This window comes from Prinia subflava, chromosome 2, assembly GCF_021018805.1.
Source record: "Prinia subflava isolate CZ2003 ecotype Zambia chromosome 2, Cam_Psub_1.2, whole genome shotgun sequence".
NCBI classification, from domain to species: Eukaryota; Metazoa; Chordata; class Aves; order Passeriformes; family Cisticolidae; genus Prinia; species Prinia subflava.
The window spans coordinates 29,068,148-29,092,214 of NC_086248.1; the positions used below are offsets into that span (position 1 = coordinate 29,068,148).

General features: G+C 37.2%; 1 protein-coding gene across 9 annotated transcripts in view; it reads left to right on the forward strand.

Moving 5' to 3' along the window:
• Positions 1-24,067, forward strand: part of COL19A1 (collagen type XIX alpha 1 chain) — a 191,583-nt gene that overhangs the window by 107,717 nt on the left and 59,799 nt on the right. For all 9 annotated transcript variants that reach the window (XM_063389432.1, XM_063389431.1, XM_063389436.1 and 6 more), the window contains 2 exons: positions 6,844-6,891; positions 20,764-20,817. In XM_063389432.1, coding sequence (XP_063245502.1) covers positions 6,844-6,891; positions 20,764-20,817 — 102 coding nt within the window. The remainder of the gene's footprint in view (positions 1-6,843; positions 6,892-20,763; positions 20,818-24,067) is intronic.

Sequence of the window (24,067 nt, forward strand, 5' to 3'; positions counted from 1 at the left end):
TCTGGGCAAGCTCCACTGTAACTTTTGGCTCTCCCCTTTCTAAACAAACATCAGCTACAGATTGCACAGCTTTCTCCTCAGTTATTACTTGTGTGAAGCTAAAGAAAGGGACACACACTCTCTAGTAGTAAGCAACTCAATATTACCCTTACTTTCTTTCCATGTAATGACATAAAGAAAAATAATCCTATTTAACTAAAGAAAGTATAGACTACAAATTGCAGTTTCAAAAATCACTTCTTTTCACACATATGCTTTCAGGAAAATCTGAATTTTATCTATCTGAGATTTTTTAATGAAGGTGTATTAATTTCCTGAAAATATTAAATTGTTTAGTTATTTTTCATCAAATATAGTGATTGAACTTCCACAGTATGATTTACAAATATTCTCTTCTTCAAAAAGCACTTTTTAATTATGGGAGCAGGTGCTATTAAGATTACCCCTTTGCTGAAATAGGAGATGATATAGCAGTTACAGCATGGTTTTTAGCTTCTTTGTGCAGCAATACTGATAGTGAAGGCACAAGAGAAAATTGAAGTCTTAATCTTACAGTAAATTTGTTTTTCAAAAATTTTTAGTCTGATAAATTGGCATGAATGTGATTTATATGTTCTTCATTAGAATAATGATTTAAAAATTGGTCCATATCCAGTAGACATCAATGTAACAAATAATTTTGATTTACTCCTCAGGATTTTATTTATACTTTTTTTGCTTAGCAAATAAACCTATGTTTATGAGAAGTATTAGGTTCATGAATGTAAACTTCTGTGAAACTACCCTTCCAACTTCCCTAAGAAACAATTGTCTCTGAAGGAAAATAAGTTTCAAGTTAACAGACAGAGCTAAAGAAATAGCCAAACCCAAAGAATGATGATGTCAATGAGGAACATATTTTCTGTTTGCTCCAGTAATAAATTATCAGGAAAATGTAGCTTATCATGTTTTCTGGCAGACTGAAATACTTCTACTAAATGCTGTCTCCTCTTCTGTAGAAGTAAATGGATTGAAAGCAGTTTAGAAAAAAAAAGTGGTGTAACAGCAAAACAGTAGTCACTGTAGTAATTTTAAGGGGCTGAGCAGGCACACAGATCTTTCCACTTGCTGTCTCAATGTACTTCAGTAAGGATGTGACTAAGATCAGATCATGTTTGGAAATGCTTAAGATAGAGGTAGTCTAATTTCCTTCATAAATGGTAATACAACAGGAAATTAGTCATCCTTCTGTGATTTTCCTGTGCCATTTTTCCCATTGTAACATATTTCTAACAGTGAGGCGTGTCTGCAAGCTCTGTGGGCTTCCGTGTGGGTGGTAATGGACAGTGTTTTGGACAAGAAGAGGAAACTATGGTAACTGTATTTTAAGGTCTCCCCCTTCTTCATCCCTCTGTTTAAACTTCAAGGTAGGGCAGCATCAGAGTTGTAGCAAGTAAATTGCCTTGAAGATACCTGAGAAACCAACACTTTGACCATTTTGACTGGAGGGAAGTCATCCATATTTCAGTACCTTTGCTTGCTGAATGTTATAGTCTGTTTTTATCTGAGAGGAAGCCATTCATTTACTCTCAGTATGGTATAAACAGGCCAAAGTGGAAAGTATTATCAAAATAGGATAGAAGGATCACAATGACCTGCACAGTAGAACATGTTCTCTACAAACACCTCCAGATTAAGTGGATGCCTTTAAGACCTGTTGAACTGCATCTTGCTGCATCCTGTCTGGGATGCTGTGCCATTCTTACATCAGTGCAGCCTCAGCAGTACCACAAGCAGTATTTGGGTGGTTGGTGAGTGCTCTTCAAGTCAGTCAGGTTTCAGTCCTTCACTGTGACCACCCATCGTGCTATGCCAGGAATTTGGAAATCTGTGGTCAATTTTTACCTGACTCCTGATTACCATGATTCCATGCTGCTCTACTTGTGGAGTTTACAGAGGGATCATTGAAAATGTAAGTCAACAATGTGACAGATTTTCTTTATCCTGACAAGGACTGTGCTTTAAAGAGCTGCATCAATCGCTTGCAGTGGGAGCTGCCTGCCAGTTTGCTTTTAAAAATGTTTTAGAAATGTTTCAGATACAACATCACTGTATCAATGGAACTGTCTTTCAGTTCTTTCAGTTTCAGTGTCTTTCTTATCAGCTTAAGGTTTTGGATTTGCTTGGCAATATCATATCTGTTACAGTTGGGTCTTTTTGAGTGGCAAGTTTTATCATTATAAAAGCTTACATATTCAAATTATCAAAAAATGACCTATTCTTATGACAAGGCATTTCTGCATACCCAATTTAGACTTTGCCTCTGTCTTTGTTTACTCATCTCACTAAATTACATTCATTTTTCCCTGTGTAGTAGCATTTATTCTGTAAAAATTGTTTATTGGAATTCATAGTGAGGGAAAACGAGATGAAAGCAGCTTGTGTATAGAACACACAAGCTACTCTATAAATGAAATCATTTTTGTGCCTTAATTAGGCCTGCATTATTATTGCTAACATTTGTATTATATTTAATTTGTGTTGAGAAGGAAATGTATTCCAGCTCAGAATGTATTCCAGCAACACTACCTTAAGTACATAAGACAGCTGTCTACCCTTCTGCCTCCAAAACTATCAGCTATGTTTTGAAGCAACTTGAAGAATCCCAAAAAAAATGTGTACTTGTCTAATATTTTTCTCTCTTGGCATCAACCATAATCTTCTGTGAGAAGTAACATGAATAAAAGCTTTAAGTAACCTCACTATCTCTGAGTTATTAAATTTATGAACAATGTCTCCAGCATGTCTCTGCAGACGCTTGTCAGGGTGTATCAGGTATTTAAAAATGCTTTTGTACCTGCAGAGCCACAGGACAGGATTTTAGCCCTTCCACAGTAAAGCTTCTGATAGTTCTACACTCATACACTTTAAATTAGCAGCTTTTGAATCTTAAAACAGCTTAACTGGCTGAACTGTTCACTGATTTTTCTGTAACTTCCCAGCATATTTTTGTCTACTGTCTCAAGTTAAATAATTCTTATTAATTTTTATCTCCTGAAACTTGCAAGAAATATTAGCTGTTCAAATACTAAAAAGCTTATTCCTATAAATATTTTCAGTACAAATTCTTTTAAAAACTCATTCTACTGCATCATTTTTAAGCCTGTTGTTTTTTCCTAGTTTCCCTCAACTAAGGCTTAGACTAAGTTTTGATGACGTTTCATTTAAATACCTGTCTGCATGTTCTTCACAGTGTGGTTGCTTTTTCTATCCTATATTCTGACCAGCCTTTTTTCCCTTGTCAACACTTCATTTTATGGTTTACCTCTTATAAAGGGATTCACAAGTTTCTACTCTTCATTTTGAAGATTTTGTATAACCCTCTTGTGTCTACCAGTGCCTCATGTATAGCCACCCTCTCTTCATAGCCACCCTCACTCATTGTGGTAGATTTTCTAAGTTTCAGTTGCACTTAAGAACATCTCCATTTTACTGGCTTTTATTTTCCCCAAGCTACATGGTAATGTTTGAGGCACGTACACTTCATGTTCCTCAAGCTCCTTCAGGTATGTTACACCAAGGACCTGCTTGGTCCATGGCAGGAACAGGCTTTATAGACTGTATATGTTATTCTAATTCACTGCTCCACGAAGTAGGTGGAAGGCTTTCAGCCTCAAAGGTGACCTGGCAGAGCTAGAAAAATCCCATGTGCGTTAGATCACCTCGAAGGATGCATCATATTTTCCTGCCAGCCTGATGTCACAAAAATAGGCTGATTTTATACCTCACAGTGCCTTGTGCTGTTCCTGGACATTGTTCTGCTCATCACCATAGCTATGTTCTTGCCAGTTCAAAAGTATCAGAGTGACAGTGACACATGGTGAATGACTCCAATTCCCTTGCATTACCTGAAGGGCACCCATAAGAGAGGTGGGAACAGAATTTAGCTGAACCTGTTGAGATAGGACAACAGCTAAAACTGAAGGAGAATCAATTTAGAGTAGATATAATAACGAGGTTTTTTACAATGAGGGTGATGAAACAGTGGAACGTATTGCCCACAGAGCTGATGGGTGCTCCATCCCTGGAAACATTCAAGTCCAGGTTGGTTGGGACTCTGAGAAACCTGGTGTAGTTGAAGATGTCCCTGCTCATTGCAGGAGGAGGGTTCTAGTAGATTAGGTTGCCTTCTGACATAAATGTTTTGAACTCAATCCACACATATCCCATATACCATAGATAGATCTATCTGGATGGATAATAGATAGATGTAGGTATGTTTGTTCAGTCTATATTAAATCCCTTTATCTGCGGTAGTGGTTTTTCTGACCAGCTGCTATCTGTATTTGGAGGGAGTCAAATCTGATCTTTGATCTCCAAAGGAAGATCTCCAGAAATTAAATAGGAATGGAACGTAAGCAAATACTTTAGTCTGCCTGCCTACAAACATGTATTTCTATTCATTGTCAAGTTCCATAGGAGTTAAATGGTAGGTGTTTTAATCATCTGTTTAGACAGAATTCACTGTAGCAGGTTTCTTTTTTATTTTCCTGCAGGTTTCTTCTGCAATTATTTTTCCATGATCTCTTTCAGTGAATGTTGAGCAGAGATAGCATTTCTAACTCATTACTTTGCCAAGTTACTACAATTTTAGAGCTGTGTTTGTTAACATGGCCCTTGTGGTCCTATCACTTTTGAAACGGAAGATCCCACTGAAGTTGGTGTGAACTTTTACCTCAGTTTCAATATCAGGATGTGGCTCCTTGTGCAGGGGAGTCCTCCCTGCCTAGCTACCAATTGTATACAGCTCTCCTCCCTTTCCTTGAAGATAAATCTCCTTATCTGGTTCCTTTTTCTTGACAATAATGTTGTAGAGAGAAGAAAAAGAATAAAAGTGGATAAAAATGTTGGCTATTAATTATCACTATTGTGCAGTTACATTCTTGTGTAATTCTTGTCCCCTTGGAGCCTTATTGTACAGATATGTGAGGCTGAGTATTTCCTCCCCCATAAAATGGACATTACAGTTTTCATCTCATTCCCCTGCATAAAGTTGTCATTAAAATGAAAAATTAACAAAACAAAATTCCACCTCTTCCTGAATTCCCAGAATTTCTTTACAGAATTAGAATATTGCTAACAGTTAGACAGAACACTGCAAGTTCCACACTATCTAGATGAGAAAGTAAAGAAGCTTTACAGAGGTCACATTGACATGCTACTTTATGGGTTTGTCTATGTATAAGCTACATACCTTGCACTGTAATTAACATACTGTGATACTATTTGTTGGACACAACATTCTCATGCATATTTTAGTTCCATAAACTTATGGTGAAAGATGGAAATGGTGTGCATCAGCTTTGTAAAAGATCCTACACCTTATCCTGTTTATGTTATAAACTGAAATGATAGGAGAAATATCCTATAGTGAAGTATTCTCTGAGATATATTTTTAGCTTCAGTGTTGGAAAGTGGAGAAATGGTAGAAATGGAAAAGCTCTTGAAGTGACCACTTCTTTTTAAAATTGAAGTCAACCCACATTCTGATCAACTAAAAACATTACTTGAAAATGTATGAGCTACTAGCTTTGGAATGCCTACTTATTTTATCAAGTTTAAATTGGGAATTAGAGATCATAAACTAACTCCTTAAATCAATTTCTAGAAATCTGGATACTGAAAGTATCATGATTGTCATGGTGCCTCAGTTCACCCTTTTTGCATCAATAAATTTCTGTATTTGATTCTAAGTAAGGCATTTGAACTTGATATAATGTAAGGATATCACTCATGCTGGAGCATACACTAGCCTGAGTAATTTAAAAGATTTTAAAATCTTAATATTTCAAATTCTAAAATAGACAAAATGTAACTTCTTTAATTTTGTGACATTCTGTAAGAATATGCAATATAACATGCAAGGCTTTTTTTTTAATTATACAATGCAGAACTGTTACATATTCTTTGCTAATTGCATTGAAAATGATTTCACATTTCTTGTTGCTATAATGGAAATTGGATTGCTTCCTCAAAGTAATTTTTTAAATTGTGTTCCAAGGTGACTCATGAAGTAAAGGGGGAGTGGGGGGAATGACTTTTCTAAGTTGTTCTGAGATGTTATTTGAAGGCTTTATGATTATATTGTACATTAATTAGATATAAAATTAAGGCCCCAAAGCATCAGAACTGGTCTGTGATTTGATCTGTGACTGAAAAATCCTCACAATGAGTTCAGAAGGAAGGCTCACAATTCAGGGGTATATTCAAAACACTCAAAGCTTCAGTGCCAGTTCAGGGAAAGAGAGAGAGAAAAGCAGCACTAAAATGTTTTGGAAAGCCAAGTCAGATATGTAGAGGAAGCAGTGCAGGGCTGGTTTAGGATCCAGTGAGCATAAGGCCTTCTGCTATATTTAGTTCCCTCTCCCTGCCTTCCCTCCCCCTTCAGTGCCTATATTTGAATTTGAGTTGTAGAGTTAGCTGTCCTTCATTTAAAGTAACTTTTTTGACATTTTTATGGCATCCTAACTTAAAAGATATGTATAATATATATGATAATAAAAATAAATCTCTTTTCAATTAATACTGTAGTTAACTAGAACGATGCATAATTAGTGGTGACTTACCTCTTCTTTTCCAAAGAATACAGCCTTTATATTCTGGAATGTGATTAATATTATTGTTTGTGCTTTTCTTGCACCTTAATGTCACATTGAAGGAATTGTTAGGAATAGCCAATTGTCATTATTAGAAATAAATGCCCTGTCTTGCGGTCTGGATCTTTGGTCTAGTCTTACTTTTATAGAAAAATGGAGTATGAAAACAGCTCTGAATGTTATAACTTTTTACTGTTTGTGTTTTCAGAGTTTGCTGGAGGGTCCCCAAGGTCCACCTGGCAAAGAAGGTCAAAGGGTGAGTAAACTTGGTGAACAACTGGTGAGTGTGCTAACAGCTTGATGTGTGACTTCTGCCTAAGCACTAATAAAAAATGGTAAGGTAGCAGCTGAGTATGAAGCATGCTGACAACAAACTGAGCCTTGACACTTGAGGTTTCTTTCAGTTGAAGGAGATTTAACAATTTCAACCATCTAAAGTGTTTTAATGACTGGCAGCACAGATGTATTGTGTAGTGTTTTGTGCAGTGTGTTTCTGCTGTAATTTTAACAGAAATAATACTAAAACTTTTCAGTTTTCCTTTTTTAGCAGAGGTGAACTATACCTTAAAACATTTAAGATATATAAAGATATGAATTTAGAGTCATTATCTGAAATATTAACAGAAACCAGTAGTACTGACCCAGGTCTTTTAATGCCATTATGCAAGCACCAGTGCATAACATATGTGTACAAGAGATATGATACAGTAAAGGGGGCTGGGGGGCAGAATATGCCAAATACACGAAATAAACCTTTGGTTATTTAGAATTTTAGTATGATTAAGTAATTGACTGACTGGTTTCTCCATGTTCTTTTTTTTAAAATTTTCTCTGACTTACTGAGTTTTATAATTCATTAGAACAGATAACAAATATTTATGATTGTGGTACCACAAGAATTAATTCAGTGTTGTAAATTTACAATCTAGTATGTTCCCAAAAGTTCAGGAAGATATTAAGACTCAAGCATTTCAATATTTTTACAAATTAATATAATTAAATAATTAAATATGTGCCCAGTTTGCAGTTTTGAAGTTGGGTCTCGATAATTCTTGGTTTATTTAGGCATCTTCATATTCAATATCTCAGTTAAAATACCTGAAGTACAAAGATTCAGTTTCTCATCGCTGATCTTAGTAAACTACAGTGTATTTTTAAAGGCTAATTTAATAACTCCAATAATAGTAATAAAACTAACAGAAGACTAGCCCTTGAACAGAATGAGTAATTATACGTAGGTCCCAGTGTTTTGTGTTGGTTTTTGAGTTTTAAAAATAGTACTAAATTCCATTTAAGTTGAACATGAAGATATGAATGCTGGGTTTATATGTTTCTCACTAAGGATTGAGAACTTGTTCAGAAAAAAATCAGTGTAGAAATGGAGAATTCAGAGCTGTGTAATTAATATGTCATTAAAGCACATTTACTAGCATATTAATGTCCTTATTAAGGATTTTATAATTACCTTGACTATTACAGTTAGGCAATTAAATATATAGGATACTGCGAAAATCTATTTGCATCCCCTTTTTAGCATATTTTAGAGTTGTTCTGTGGAGTATTGAATCTGCAAAAGGATTCTCCTTTAGGAACAGTTAGAAACACTCTTGTTTTTTAGAAACTTTACTCTTGGAACGTTCTTCATCTTTTTACACAAAAAATTCAGAGTTAACACACTGTATTATATTTAATGGTGGATAAATGGATTTGGAAATACTTTAATTTTTTTTTCCATTTTGCAGTAGGAATTAGTGGGTTGATACTTTCATCATGGACATTTTCCTACTCACACATAAAACTGAGCTGCTGTCACACTCCAGCCTCAGTAAAAATGGGAGCTCTGATGGTTTTGTAATCTTGCCATGCACACAGCTGCCTTGAGCCAAACAATGGGAGTAGCAGACTGTGGAGCCTCAGCATCTGTCTTTATCTTTCCACCAGTGGAATGCTCACAACAATGCTCCTGCTGGCCTCTCCCGCCCAAGCATTAACAACATTGTTGGCAGTCTTAATTCAACTCCCATGTGCTTTTGCATTTCCAATACATTTAATTACACAATAACATACCATGTGTAACAAGATCTCTGCTCTGTTTAATGACAAACAGGGCAGTGCACATCTAATGGCTATTAAATGCTCCTTTTTATTCAATTATAGATGTCATGTTCCTCTGTTCTACTTTCAGCAGATCCTCCAAATCTTTCACATTATATGAAGTTATTGCTTTTCTCATGGCTGTCTTTTGAAGATTGAAACATATTTTTGAGTGTGTAACTAGCTAATAAAAATTTTCCCAACATATTATTCAGACCTAAAAGCAATATTGTGTCCATTCTGAAGACTGGAACTGTGACACACTAAGGGAAAAAAAGCCACTCCAGAAACTCCTGAAAGTATCTACTCAATTTGGATGCCACACTTTGAGAACATGAACTTTTATTTTAAATTGCCATTTGTATGGTATATTCAAAATTTATTCAAAATTTATATTGCTATATTCAAAATTTAAATTTCCACCTACATCTGGAGCATTTTTAAGTGTTCAACTCCTTTGAAAATTGGTCTTAGATTAATAAGGAGTTGAGAGGACAATCACAAAGTGTGTAACTTACAGGACCTCAGAAAACACATTGAAGCAAGGAACTGGGATGAATTAACAGTGTTAACAGTAATATTGGAGAAACATATAGAAGGCTCAGGTTAGAGCTAGTGACAGGTAAATGGCTATAGAAAATGAGTAGAAAAGCAAGGAAAAGAGTATGCATTTTCATTTTCAGAGTGTTTTAAGTGAGGTTTTGTTATATCAACCCAGATTAGAGTACAATATTAGACCTACTAGGAAATACCAAAGGTGCCCTGTCCCAGAATGGGCACCCATCCCCTGCATTCACTAAAGAAGGAACTAGAAAAATTGTACTCCTACTGAGAGGAATAAGTCTGAGGATAGTATTTCTTTCAACTCACAGGAATAATCTGCACAAAAAATTGCATCATAAATATATATAATAATTATTATAGAAATAGAATAAATGTTATTATTATAATAAAGATAACTGATCTGTAGGTTTTGAGTTCAGAGTTATGTCAGCCTTAAAATGCTTATTGACATATACATCAAATTGTCTTAGAAATGCAAAATTACCTCATTACTTAATTAGATTATATCAGTAGTTTATTTATTTCAAGTGTAAAGGGGATCAATACATTTTTTCAAATAAGGTGGCACAGATGTACTGTAGACAGAGTTACTGTTGTTATTTGAGCCCATGCATGATTGTTAAAATACTGAGTATGTCACTTTATGTGTCTTTGATATATCATGCTGTATATATAATATAGCAATATAGTTTATTACTGCTGTATGGTCATACTGGGTTATCATCTTACTCCCACATCAAAGGGCAGTTTAGGCTCTTACTCGTTTAAATAATGGTCAGCAATGGAAATTGATGGCAGAAGTGTGTGAAATTTCTTCTATCTTAGTTGATATTCCTGGATGCTTTCCAAATATCCTAAAGAATAAAAAGGTTTGCAGAAAGCAGTACTCTAGTGCAATATGTTTACAGAAATGTAGTGTGAGGAAATCATTCAGAAGGAGAGAATGAAGCCCTGAAAATTCTTTGACTAGTTTTGTGCATCATTAAAGGGTCCTGTATCAGGATGCCCAGGTTCTATTTTTTTGGCTTTGTTTAACAGAAATTTGCAAATTTACTAAAAATTTCAAGTAATGAAGTGATGGAGAACAATTAGTGTGATAATAAATAAAAATTGGATTCATAATCATATTACTTCTCTCATACTACTCTAGTAGCAAAATGCGTAAATATTTTTCTTTTCTGAATAAACAAATGGATGGACAGTCTAGCATTTATCAAGAGTATTGGTTGTGTCTCTAAGAGTAGACTCACGAGTTCCCATTCTTTCCTCACTTACTGTGACATCTTTCCCCATTGCTTTCATTATCTCTTCTCATGGTGCATGTGGCTGGCATACGCGGGAGAGCAACCTTCGTGAGCAATGGGTACAAATAATGATCTTCAGACTTACATATCTTGTTTCCTTTGCACAGCACTAAAAAGGGAGAAACAGAGTCTGAGATCAAGTGAAGGAGTTTGTTTTCAATTTTGCATAGTTTACTACCATGCTTCATCTACACAAAAGAAACTTCCTAGAATTTTCAGTAGCTCTACTAAAAATATTAAAATATGTTCAACGATTCATCATATATTGTCCATCCTTAATTAAACTGTTACTCTGGAGGCAAAAGTAATTGTTATGGCAGAAGACATCATAACCTGGTTACATCACAACTTGGCCATATTCAAAGAGCACACAGTGAACTTATTTCTGATTCTTCAATCAACCTTACTAATTTAAAGAGTTGTAATAATGTCATCAGAGAATGTAGTTAAATTTTGTGTTAGCATGTAATGCCCTTGTGTTTCTCCTTTTGCCAAGATACCAACTACCACTCACCATTCACATTTGTTAGTCAATGTTGTGTTTTCCTGTGGGCTCAAGGAGTCCTCAGACATTTGCTCTTTAAAAAGTCCCGTGTTTCCTCTGGCTCTGCCTTGTAGAAGTAGTGATTTTGTGTAACATTTTTTAAGGTTTTTGATCCTTAGTGAAGTGATTTGTGTTAGACATGAGACCTTACTCAGCAGGAGCTTTGAGTTTTAGTTCTGGTCACTGAAAGCAACAGCTACTCATTCCTTTTCCCTCATTCCTGCATGAGAAATACTAGACTACTCTGTGGGCAGGCATTATGTTCATACATCATTTTTCAGTGTCCATCACATTGGCTTCAGGCATGTTACTGCTGCAGCAACTTGATACTATTACACAACTGCTCAGAATGACGTCAGGAGCTTCAGAAGGTAATTACACATTACTCAGAAAAGTCCCTGGTTCAACATTACCAACACCCAAACAATAGTGAGATTGGGTACTAGCCTAGCATTACATGGAATTTAAACCACAGTGGAGTACTACGCCATCTTCCTGGATCCCTGTGTTATGCAGAACTATTACGTTTTTTGTTAATTACACAGTTCAAAATATGGATATTATTCACTGGACATGTAGCTAATGCTCCATTAGCCTCCAGAAACTGTTTTTTTAATGTCTTCTTTCTATTGAAGATGTATTTAGAGTTTTTTCGCCATAATCAAATCACCATTCCATTGATTTTTTTAAAAAATCAGCTAGGGGCCTTCAGCTCCCATGCAAAGAATTTTCTGAAGTCTTCAAATAATTTTGCTATGTTGTCGTGTATTCTTAAAAATTTCTATTACCTCTAGTTTACAGGCTGCATGGAGCTTTCCAGACTCTGCCTTTACTGTGTTAAATGCAATTAAGTTTATATTTCCAGAATACAATTACAAATTTTTTGAAAAGTAATGCTTCATTTCAATTAGGTATCTTTGTAGCAGGGATTTTCCCTGAACTTGCTGCAACTTTTATAAGTAATATTTTTTCTGAAAATTATTCAATTTTTAAAATGTAATACTTCAGTGAATTCTAAAAGTTTTTCCTAATGCGAAGGATCAAGGCAATTTTATTAGACAGCTATACTGTGAAATCTAGACAGGGTGATTTTGCATTCTCAGCTGGCCTCTAGAAGAGCCTGGCCCAGCATGCAGCTGAAATACACAGCAGTTTGTGCAGCAGTTTCTGCTTCTTTACAGTCCTCTTGATACCTTCCTGAGCTCCCAGGCCCTTTTTTTCTGGGATTTGGGCACTTTTGGGAAGCCTCTGAGGGCACTGAGGATGCCTGTTGCTTCAGGTGAGGCCAAGGCAAGGGTAGCTCTGGCAGCCTGTGACAAACTCAACTATCCCTGGGCAGCGGGCGCTGCAGCAGCGAGGTCAGGCCCCTCCTGCCAGTGCCAGGATGAGAACTCTGCAGCAGCAGTTTGTGCAGCCATGGCAGAGGCAGCCAGCAGATGCAGCTGGTGGCACAGCAGTTCATGCAGGGGGGCACAAAGAGGCCAGCAAACCTTCTCTGTCCAGCATGCACATACTTGGAGACGGTGGTCAGAAGGAACAGGACCCAAGCGCTACTGAAGCAGCATTGACAGCTGTTTGCTGTCAGGCTTCTGTACCCAGAGGGAGGACACAGCTGTCCAAGTCCATAGGGCCTCACACATTACAATCCTCACTTGATTATTTTAAATGGTCATGGTGACTGGGAGAGGCTCCTGAAGACGGAAAAGAGCAAGTATCACTCCTGTCTTCACAAAGGAAGGTACAGGGAACTACAGGCCAATAGGCTTCAACTCAAGCCCTGGCAATGTGAAAGAAGAAATCTTCCTGGAAACCATTTCCAAGCACATGAAGGACAAGAAGGTGATTGGGATAGTCTGAATGGATTTATGAAAGGAAATTTTGCTTGACCAAATACATTATTTTCTACTATGATGTGACTAGCTAGGTGGATGAGAGCTGAGCAGTGGATGCCAACTTCAGCTTTAGTAAAGCTGATCTCCCATTATCTTTGTAGGCAAGCTGACAAAGTACAGGTTAGATGGGTGGATGGTGGGCTGGATTGAAAACCATCTGAAAAACAAGGCCCAGAAATTTTTCATTAGTGGCACATTGTCCACTTGGAGACGAGTCACCGGTGGTGTGTCCCGGGCTTGCTACTAGAGCCAGTAGTGTCCAGTGTCCTCATTAGCAGCCTGGACAATGGGGCAGAAGGTAGCAGAGAGCTGGGGCAGAAGAAACCAAATGAAGTTCAACAAGAGAAAATGCAAAATTCAGCATCTAGGGAGGAATAACCCCAGATATGAGCATACACTGGAAACAAACTGTCTGGAAGAAAGCTTTGTGTAGAAGAGCTCTCTAGACAATAAGCAGACCATGAGCCAGCAGCACATCCTTGTGGCATAAAACAGGCAAACAATACCCTGGCCTGCATTTGAAAGAGCACTGCCAGCAGGTCAAGGGAGATATCCTTTGCCTTTGCTCAGTGCTGGTGAGACCACCTCCAGAAAGATACAAACTTCCTCAGGGGTGTCAAAGTGCAACTGGAGAAACTCCCATGAAAGGAGAGACTAAGAGCTGGGACTCTTCAGCCTGGAGAAGGCTCAGTGGGAATCTAATCACTGTGTAAATATCTGATGTGAGGGAGTAAAGAAGAAGGAGACGCAGTCTCCTCAGTAGTAGCTGGTGACAGAACAAGAGGCAATGGGTAAGAAATTTTTTAAAAACTCAAATCCCAGAAAATTCTGTCTGAACACAAAAAAGCACTTTCTTATTGTGAAGTTCATCAAATACTGATGCAGGTTGACCAGTGAGGTTGTGGAGTCTCCATCTGTGGAGATGTTCAAAAGCTGAGTAGACACAGTCCTGGACAATTGATCCTGCTTGAGGACAGGGATTATACTAAGTGATCTCAAGAGTTTCCTCCAACCCAAACAATTCTTTTTATTTGACTAGCTCTAGCTTATCCTCAGCATAGATGCCAACAACTTCATTTTTATTAATTAATAAAGCTATTTTAAGTCTTTTCTATGTATTTAAACAGATTATTTCTCCATCATGGTGGTTTCCCTGGTTCCAGCAGTGAATTGGGTTCAAGCATTTAAAAATCTTTCTACAATATCACAGCCATATCCTTGACTCCATTCCTTGGGATGTTGCAGGTGTCCTGAAGTAAATATTTTTAAAAGAACTTCCTTATTTCCAATAGTTGTGTTTATAATACCAAATACTTCACTTAAGAGGAAGTTATTGTAGCATTATCTTAGTAATAAATTAAACACCTCATAAAACTGAGAATCTGTAGTCAAATCTAGTATTTCAACACTGATTTCACTGAAATTACATGTTTGGAGGAACCCTGTGAAATTGCAATATTTGCCTTATGTTAATAATCAGTTTACTCTCTTAGATTACAAGTTTTTCTAATCAAGCATGAATAAAGTTAGTTTGACAGAGTGGAAAATAAATGGATGAGAGCTGTTAGATATTCTTAACAATTATTTAAAGTGGCATCAAAATTAATTTAAATTCAGATTGCATTTATCTGATTTATAGAACTTAAATGTTTCTTTGACATAATTTGTTTTCTAGTTCAGTGAGTAAATGTTGTACTTTACCAATTATAAAACAAACCTTACAGAACAATGATAATGTCTGCATTGCAGGTCAGCTTCCTGGCACAGTGCAAATCATTTATTTTCTTCACAGCTAAATCTCTGGAGTTTTGGAATCTCTTTTCTCAGTCCTTCTTGACTTTGATGTAAGTTTTTTTAAAACATGCAAAGCTCCAGTCTGATTTAATCTTTTAGTTAGAGTTCTGTATGTTCCTTCATTTTGACATTTAACAGTCCAAAAATGCTTAATCTAAAACAGTTTTTCTCCCAGAATGTCTCTACCTTGAAGTACATAGCCAGTAAATTAGGATACAGCTTAAAAATATTTCTTTTTCCCACTCTGGCATTTAAAAATGGAATGAAAAGGTTGTAATTCAGAATGCTAAAGACAGATTTGTCAATTAGGAAAATTGTGTGTTTTCCCTTGTTAATTTCCACTGTAGAAACTAAAATCTAACTTTTAATGGAATAGCAGAAATGGTTTAACTTTTGAGAGGCTCATTTAGAATTTCAGACTCTCTTCCAAATACTCTTATTATTAACATTTCTTTTAATGTATTTTAGCCAAAGATATCAAAACATGAGAAAATGAGAAATTATATCTCATAATTAAAATTGAGTTATAAACTATCTAAATACAGTTGAAAACTTTCTTTGAGTGATTTTGAAATAAAATGGAACTTCTACAGCTACACTTGAAAAAATGTGATGGATTTTGTGTAGCGATTTGTTGGCAAAAGAGGTCATGGCATTCAACTTCTTAGCATTGCTGTTCCTGTTTAAGGACTTTTTTTCTGTTTGTTAAATTCACTTCAATTTTATGTAGTCTGCCTAGGCGTTCCCTTTAAGCATTTTATTAATGGCATAATGAAGAAACTAGGGATTTTGTAAATCATTCCTAAAATTATTTTGGAAACCCAAGACTGAGCACAGGAATGGTTCTGCACTAGTGAGGAGCTCCCTACTGACTTTTCTCTCAAAACAGGGGGATTAGGCTCTGTGTGCTCTATTCTTCTGTGACCTGTGCTTCTGTGAAAGGTTTTAGTGGGGTATGATGAACAGACTTGCTCTTGATTTCTGCAAATGGCTTAATTTCTTGCCTTCTGGCCTTATGTCCTGTGATTTTGTTCAGGTTTTACATCTAATACAGAGGTTAATTTGTAATATGCTGGTTACCATAATACATCCTCAAGGCCAAAGTTAATAGGATTGAAGAAGGGATTGTACATTCAGATCCTGACACTGTATTACTGAAGTTAACAAGGTTTCATTGTCTGCAACACAGATTTTCAATTTAGGGGAGAGAATATCCCAACTCTTGCTGTAATCTAAGTCAGTGTAGGCACTGGAAATTTTCTGGCTGCTTAGTGGCAACTTTGGGCATCTCAGGAGCAGTTTTTTAACTGCCCAGAGCTCCACTCTTGTGCCTGGTTTAGGACCCAAGGTGCTGAAGGGTATCTGTGGGTCAGGCACTGTGAGACAGGGGTCTTTAACTCCCCACCCACCTCCTGTTTTGGTTATATCTGTGCTTTTTTAAGTCTGGTTGGGGGATTAGGCAAGAGAATCATAGTTTATCTTGGTAAACAAATTACATAAACCTCATTAATTTTGCATAACAACTACAGTAGTTAAGACTTTAAAGCCCAGATTTCTACTTTCCCTAGAACTAGTTCCTGTTTTGAAATGTGGTGATGTGTTTCAAGAACCACTAATTAGCACTTTCCCTTGAAAATTCACATGGGTTTATTCTAAGAACTTTTGCCTTCATTCTCAAGTATAGAGTCTTTAAATTATTAATTCCATAAATCATGTAGTGTTCCTATATAACTGCTTGATTTTATCCTTAAATAATCCACAGCTTATTTTTAAACACTAAGATTAGAGATCCTACTCCTCTAAAGTTAAAGAGATGTGAATAGATGGATATGGCATGATACAGCAGAGGGTTACAGTACAGATTTTGAATTCTTCCACTGCGTGCTGGACCCGCAGCAGTGCCCAGGGGCAGCAGTCAGTACCAAAGCACAAAGCCATGGAAGGATGGCCAGAGCCTCTCTCCTGAACAGCTTTCCTTCTCATGTCAGGCAAAGCTCATCAAGTCATTTCAATTCACAGAAGGGGTGAAGGAAGAGAGGAATAAAGAATGCAGCTGGCCACGTACTTCAGCTAGGCACTCAGCTGGGTTTCCTGAAGCACATAGACTCTCATTTACTTTATTTTTAGTTTTTGGGGGGTTTTTTGCCCCTAACCAAGCAGTTGTTATTTGAATGATTTGTCATTTGAATGATCTAGCTGAAGTCTGTCCTTTGGGAAAGAGCAAAGTAGCCTTCTGTACAAGTTAGTTGGGGCCAGGCATTTCAGGAGTCAAGGGGACAGCAGACAATATCAGTAACATTTAGAAAACTTCTTATCAAACTGATTGGCAGCAAAAATATATGCAGCACAAAGGAAATAACCAGCAACTGTTTTGGTCTTTTTCAGGTATTCTAAGTAGCATTAGACAACTTGTTGACACCACATATCATTTTTAAGTGAATGTAGGTGGTATTGCATTTTTCATTTAGTTAAAGGAACAATGTGATGCCTAGGACATTTATTTATATTTTGAGTGGTTTTATAACCTCAATATTTGCTCGGTGATCTAAGCTAAATAAAGGTAACAGGCCTCCTGTGTAGGCTGTCAGCCCTCTGCACAGCAGAGTGGCACTAAATACAGCTCTCGTGGGGCTACGAAGCCCCATTGCTGAACAGGAGATGGGAACTGTGGCTCTCTGCTAAGCCCACCCTATAAACCAGAGAGGGCACTGAGATGTTTTTCACTTCTTTCTTGCCAGAAGGATGACTCAAAATCAAAATGTAAATATTTAGTCATGGTCTGGCTCATGGTCTGCTCAAGGCAGCATCATAATGGGCTTGTCAAAAATGTTCTTCTAATTGTTATAATTACCCTAAACAAAAATAGGGACTATTTTTTTTTTTTTTTACTTACACTGTTACTATATTATATATTTTATTTTTTTCCCTGCTGATGCTGAGAAGTCATAGAGAAGCAAGAGTGCTGACAAGTAGGTGGAGCTTTGGGTATGCTTAACATTGAAGTCTCTGTATCTGAAAGGCATTGCTGAAAGGTAGTAGCCTTTCATACATTCCTGTATTAAATTTAAAATACCAACAGTTTATAAAGGTGCTCGAAGGCAAAAAAAGGACTTTTATTACTCTATAAAAAGCTTATGCCTCATGCTGATCTGTGTGGTTGTTTTACATGCAACATTGCATAATGGCTAATAATATAATGATGGGATAAAAAGTGGGACAAATGTTTCTTCTGTGTTTCTCTGGGTATGTGTTCTAGTAATTATTAAAGGACAATTTTTATTTTTTATAACTTTTTTTTCAGAAAGTTCATCAAGTCTTGTCTTTGTTATGTCATAAATCACATTTTAGTTCATCTTGTAAACAGAGATAAAATTGTCTTCCCAATATATTCCATGTTTTCCTGTGTAATTAACACCTCGTTCACAGTTGTGTCTGCCAGTCAAAGCCCTGTCTTCTTCATCCTGGCACTTCCTTGATACTTGGTTTAAACTGCTGTGACTTTAAGTGTCATCCTCAGGATACTTTAAATAAGTTCAAACAGGAAAGGGAAGGTGCTTCAAGAAGTTAGCACTGTAGACCGTTATAACTCAGAGGGACTATTTTAAAAGTATGGAGCAATTTATCTTTGTTTATTACATTATTACCTCTCAGTCTATTTTTCCTACTCTCTAAGGGAAGTTTACTGTTTATTAAAATAAAATAAAATGAAATAAGTCAGGAAGTATCAGTTTCCACCTGTATTTCTGGAGTAGAGATAGTCCAAAAGTACAGATGTAGCTAACTGAAGCCAGGGTCTCTATTAACTATATGGAAGCTGGACAGAGCAATGCAGAACATAACCAATATGGTCTAATCTTACCTTCTCATCTTTATTCCTGAAATGGCCGGTTATATACAGTTTCAAATAGTTTACAGTTACAGGTGTTTCCTAATTGGTATTCGGCGTGAAAAAGAATGCAGACAATCTCAGTTTAAGGCAGCTACTGTGATTCTACTCTAACTATCCTATCTAATGCATGCACACACCTTACCCTAAATTTTAACTGCGCCACAGGCTTATCTACTTCTACACAGGCCCAGAACTGAGGCCCAGCAGGCCCAAACCTGAGGCCCACTTTGGGATAGCTCAAACTTCATTCCATAACACGTCATGTCTTTGTTCTCTAAGAAATCCTGTTACAGCTATCTGCAGCCCCCTTTCCTTGTGCCTGTGTGCCTTGGCCGGTGCTGTGCCCTGTCAGGCCAGGCAAGCTCAGTGAACCTCATCAATGAGCTGACCAAAGTCAAATCCTCCTCCCCTTAGCCCAGCTGAGTTCCCAGCTCCAGCAGGTCCTGGGGCTGCAGGGACAGTGCTACCAGCACAGCAGAGCACGGGTGGTAAGGGCCAGTAGAGCCTTGAGCCCAGTCTAGGCAGCCAGTGCTGTGTTCTGGTTCCACAATTTACCCTGAGCTGCCCCGCTTGGAGCCCTGCATGCGCAATACTGCTGGGATTAAACAGATCAGCACGTAACATGTGTCTCAGCTAGTTAAGACCCAGGAATTTGGCACTCCAAATATGCTGAGGTGGTTTTGTTTCACACTGCCCTGACTGAGGACGTTCACAAAAGCGTGGTGGAAGTGCACACATTGTGTGGCACCAACCCAATGGCTGAAACCCTTCCAAACAATCTTTGTTCTGCTGCTTCTTCTGCTTAAAGGGTTTGAGACACCTGCCTCTCTCAGGAGAGTCCTTGGCTTCTAGGCAAGAGGTTGCCCTGGAGAGCTGCAGGGTGTGAGGGAGAGGGATTTTCCACCTTTACTGTCATCCCTTCAGCACAGAGCAAGACAAATTGAAAAGCAGAGCATGAAAGTGCTTTCCTACAGATCAGGGCTCTCACCTGAAAATAACAAAACTGGATTTCACTTTCTGTTCCTGAGAATACTACTGCAGTCTATGTGACTCTGTTATTTAATAAACTACAGAGGCAGGCTTAGAAGTAGGGAGCACAGCTTACAGAAATATCCCTATGTGTTAACTGTGAGCCATCAGCCAGAACTTTAATTTTTTCCCTTTTTAAGCCAAGTTTTCACCAGGACACCCCCCTAATGCTTAACATCCATTTACATTTGCCATATGCAAGGGAAAAAATTACTCTTAATGGAGATAATGCTTTTTTCTTTGCCATTTGCACCTAGATATTAGTTGTTCTCAGCTGTTGTTTCTAAAAAATGTGCCTCAGATTTCAGCTTGGCAATAAAGATGTTAATTCCTGTAAATTACTTCCATTTCTAAGTTGATCTTCCTAAAAAAAAGCATATGAGAAAACAGTTGTTCAAGCAAACTCAGTACTGAAAAATTGTAATAGTTACATATGCATGTGTTTTTTAGAAACTGAGTGGAAAGCCTCCCTTAAGTAGACTTTTATGGAGTTTATGTTTTAATGCAAAGGATTTTGCATGTGCATTATATATACTCAGATGGTACTAATTGCACAAAGAAGGTGAATTGTTTTTGCAAATAAATCTCTAGCTTTTGTGCTCATTATCATATCCCAGAGAAGAAGGGTAAGTGTGTGTTTTTTAATTGGATTATATTGCACATATGAACTGACTGGGCAAGTCAGACTGCTGCAGCACAGTTTAACATCCCAAGCTCCAGGGGATTCATACAAATAGAATTTCTTTACACCTCATCAAGATACTTTGTTAATAACCCTACCAATGTGCACTCATATTTGAGACAAAGCTCTAAAATGTGACATATTAGACAGTCTTGCAGTGACAGATACAGAGTATTCATTTTGGATGAGTTTTGATTTTTTGGTGGGTTTTTTTGGGGTTTTGATTGTTTTGTTTTACTTATACATAAGGCAGTAAATCTTTTCTTTAAATTCTTTTTTCAAATCAGTCCCTAACCACAACATTTATAAATGTCTGTTGTAATTTTTTGTTTCCAGGGGAGACGAGGCAAACCAGGCCTTCCAGGAAAACCAGGGCCACCAGGACCTCCTGTGAGTAACTAAGGAGGGGAATGGGAAATTTTCACTCTGTCCTTGGGCTTTGTTAACTCTTTTGTAACAGGTTACTGGATCATAATTATAGTTACAAATAATTAATCCGTATGTGTACTCTGCTGTATTAAACAGCTACTACTGGTAGCCTTTTGTTGCAGCAAAAATTAAAGGACTGGGTCCACAACTAGGAGCACTACACAGGAGGGGAAGAACAAGATGGAAACGTCAGCAGAGGAAGCAGAAATTGGCATTTCAAAGAAAGACTGGCCATGTATGCTAGCTGTGAATACTGTGCTTTCATTCCCTTTGCAAATTGCGTGATGCTCTGTAGAGGAAGGGATAATTTCTGTCTCAGAGGGGTAATTTGAAAGATGAAGGACTGTGTGAAGCATGTGCCAACTGTCTGAATGATGGGGAGGATTATACCCAGCACTGGAATAAGCACTCAGCTGTAGTTCAAATGAGTTGACTGAAGAATTAAAAAGATTAAGAAATACATGACTTTATGAAAGGATTTGTAATATGAAGAACTAAAGGGTTTAGCTCAGATCTAAGAGGTTTGGGATTCTTTTTTTCTTCTCTATTTTTTGCGGGTTTTTTTAATATAAAGGATTTCAAATTCAAGTCAGGCATGAATGTATGTTAGTCTTCAATGAAAGCAGCCTTTTTTGGTAGAGGAACTCTTGGTCATATTTGTAAAATTCTCTGTATATTGTATTGTAAAATGCTGTCATGCACAAATACGAAACAGCCATTTGTGGATTAAGTAAGCTTCTGCTGCTTTACATTTTTAGTATATAAAAAAAATTATACTCCCTTCTTTTGCCTACCTGGATAAAGTCTAGTGGTTTTGTGCATCTGAACATTTGATTTATATGCTTCAACCTGGTCTTACTTGTAGAGAGGAGAATAGTGCTGCATGGGATACAATGACTAAAATGAAACAGATGTCATCTACCCTCATCCAAAGCAAAAACTGCATAGATTTCGTAAATGATTTTTTCTTGCAAAATGTGTTCAGAAAGAGGTGTTTATGATGGAATTCATTTATCCTGCATAAAACCAAACAGTTAAAAATCCCTCCCTTTCACTCTATTCCCCTGCATACAGTAATATTGAAGCCTTGCTTGTTTGAGTCTTTTGCACAGTCCTAATGCTGAAATGATATTGCAGATTGCAGGAGGCCAAACAGAGGAACGGAGTGATGGGGTATCTTTCTTAATACAAGTGCCAAATATAACCTTTAAAGGATAAAAAAGCAAACCATAGCAGAGGTCAATGTTAGACCTACTACTAATCTACTTAGCTTTTTGTGAGCTAGTGAAAAGCTGTCTCTGTGTTACAGATTTCTGCCATCCTAGATATGCTGGCAGGTCAGGCTTGTGAAGATGTATGATCCTTGACAGATTTACCAGAAATCTTGAGTGGAAGCTAAATTGCACTTCTATTACTGAGACATATCTCAGATTTTCTTACAGCAAGTGGAAAGCTCTACTTTGTCAGCATGGCAACGTCATTACAAGGAACTCTGTACTGGGTACTCTAGCCTAGTACTACACACAGAAAAGCATTCCTTAAACAACCAAGGCTTAAATATTGGTTTAAAGTATTTGTTTCTGGTATAACTCCCTTGATGCACTCCTCTCGTTGGATATAGCTATACCACCATCTTGTGTTCTTCTTCCAAGACTGAGAACATAGCACACAGAAAAGGCATACTCCAAAAGCAAAAGCAAAAGCAGTAATGCCTGCTAACATGCATTGGCAGGATCTCCACATTTCAAGTGCCACAGCTTGTACGCACCAAAAAAACTTCAACAGGATCCATCATTCCCCCCTTCTTTTTCAAGGCTCAAACTATATTCAGTTTTGCTGTGCTTCCAGTTACCCTTCTCTCCTAATAGTAAGCAGCTTCTTCATGCACATGGATGCATTGTTAGCCCTTACTTTGGCTTTTCCAAAGCGCAACAGAATAGTCACACCTGTAGGGTGGTTGATGTTATAAGTTTGGCATACACCAGGGTACAAAGTGATTAACAGATTGACAGAATATGTAAAAATTAGACTCTCCAGTATAAAAAAGTTTGGGGTTTGGCTGATGTTTCAAAAAATATGAAATTTGTTTTTGAGAAAAAGGAGATTCAGTCATTAATTGTTAGGGTAGCAATAGTAAGCAGTGTGCGTTTGAAATTAAACAATTTACCTAATTTATTTATCAGTTATGCCATGATGTTAAGTATTTCATTTAGACATTAGAACAGTCAAGTGGTCAGTACTGACAAAAAAAAAGAAAAAAAATGGAAACACAAGAACTGTGAGAAGGAAATACAATTCTCAAGGTATTTATTATAAAGGACAGTGCTAATAACAGTGTATGCATTTAGAGGAAAAGACTGGGGTAAAATTAAAGAAAACTGGAAAGGAACAAAAATTGCAGTTAGCATACATGCTGTGCTTTCATGTGACAGGAATGTAAAAGCACGTGCTGACAGTCAAAAATCTACTTGTTGCATGACAGCATTTAAGACTTTTCTAACCATCTCTCAATATCTCCTCTTTTTTTTTTTTTTTCCCTAACCTAATTTCTGAGGATTTTTTTTCGGTAAAATGAATGCTTGGTGTGAGTTTCTAGTCCCTTAACATCATCTCTATAGCTTTGGTTAAAAACCTGTATCACTGTCAGAAACAGATTGATTGGCACCTGGTAATGCAACTACTCAGTTCAAGTGAGATTTTCTATGAAATTTCTTCTAGATATCCTTTATTCTGTGTCATTTTTTCCCTTACCCTTTCTTTTATGATTTTTTTTTTCTCTCTGGAACAAATCCTGTGCTCACAAAAAGCAAGAAGTCAATGAGGATTTTTATTGATCAGGTACAAAATATATTTTTATCAACCTATGGAATATATTCCTCCGAGTATTTTTTTAAGGTCTATTACATGTTACAGACTTTGAAGGTGTTCTTTGATCCCATTCTGGTTCAGAATCCGTGGTGTGCCTCCTTGCTCTGTCTGATGCTGGTTTTGAGTACTGTTCTGCTGTTTCAGTACAGGGGAGCTCACACGCGCCTCAGTCCAGCGCGTAGCGATTTGTGCTGAATACAGAACCCAAGTGGAGCAGCAGCTCCCTCTAGTGCTTCTTGGCCCTTTCTCCACTTTAAAGCACCTGGATAGCGGTGAAAAGCTTCTGTTAAACATGCCGTTCACTTTGCTCTCACAAGCATTCTGAAAATTTGGATTGTAAAAT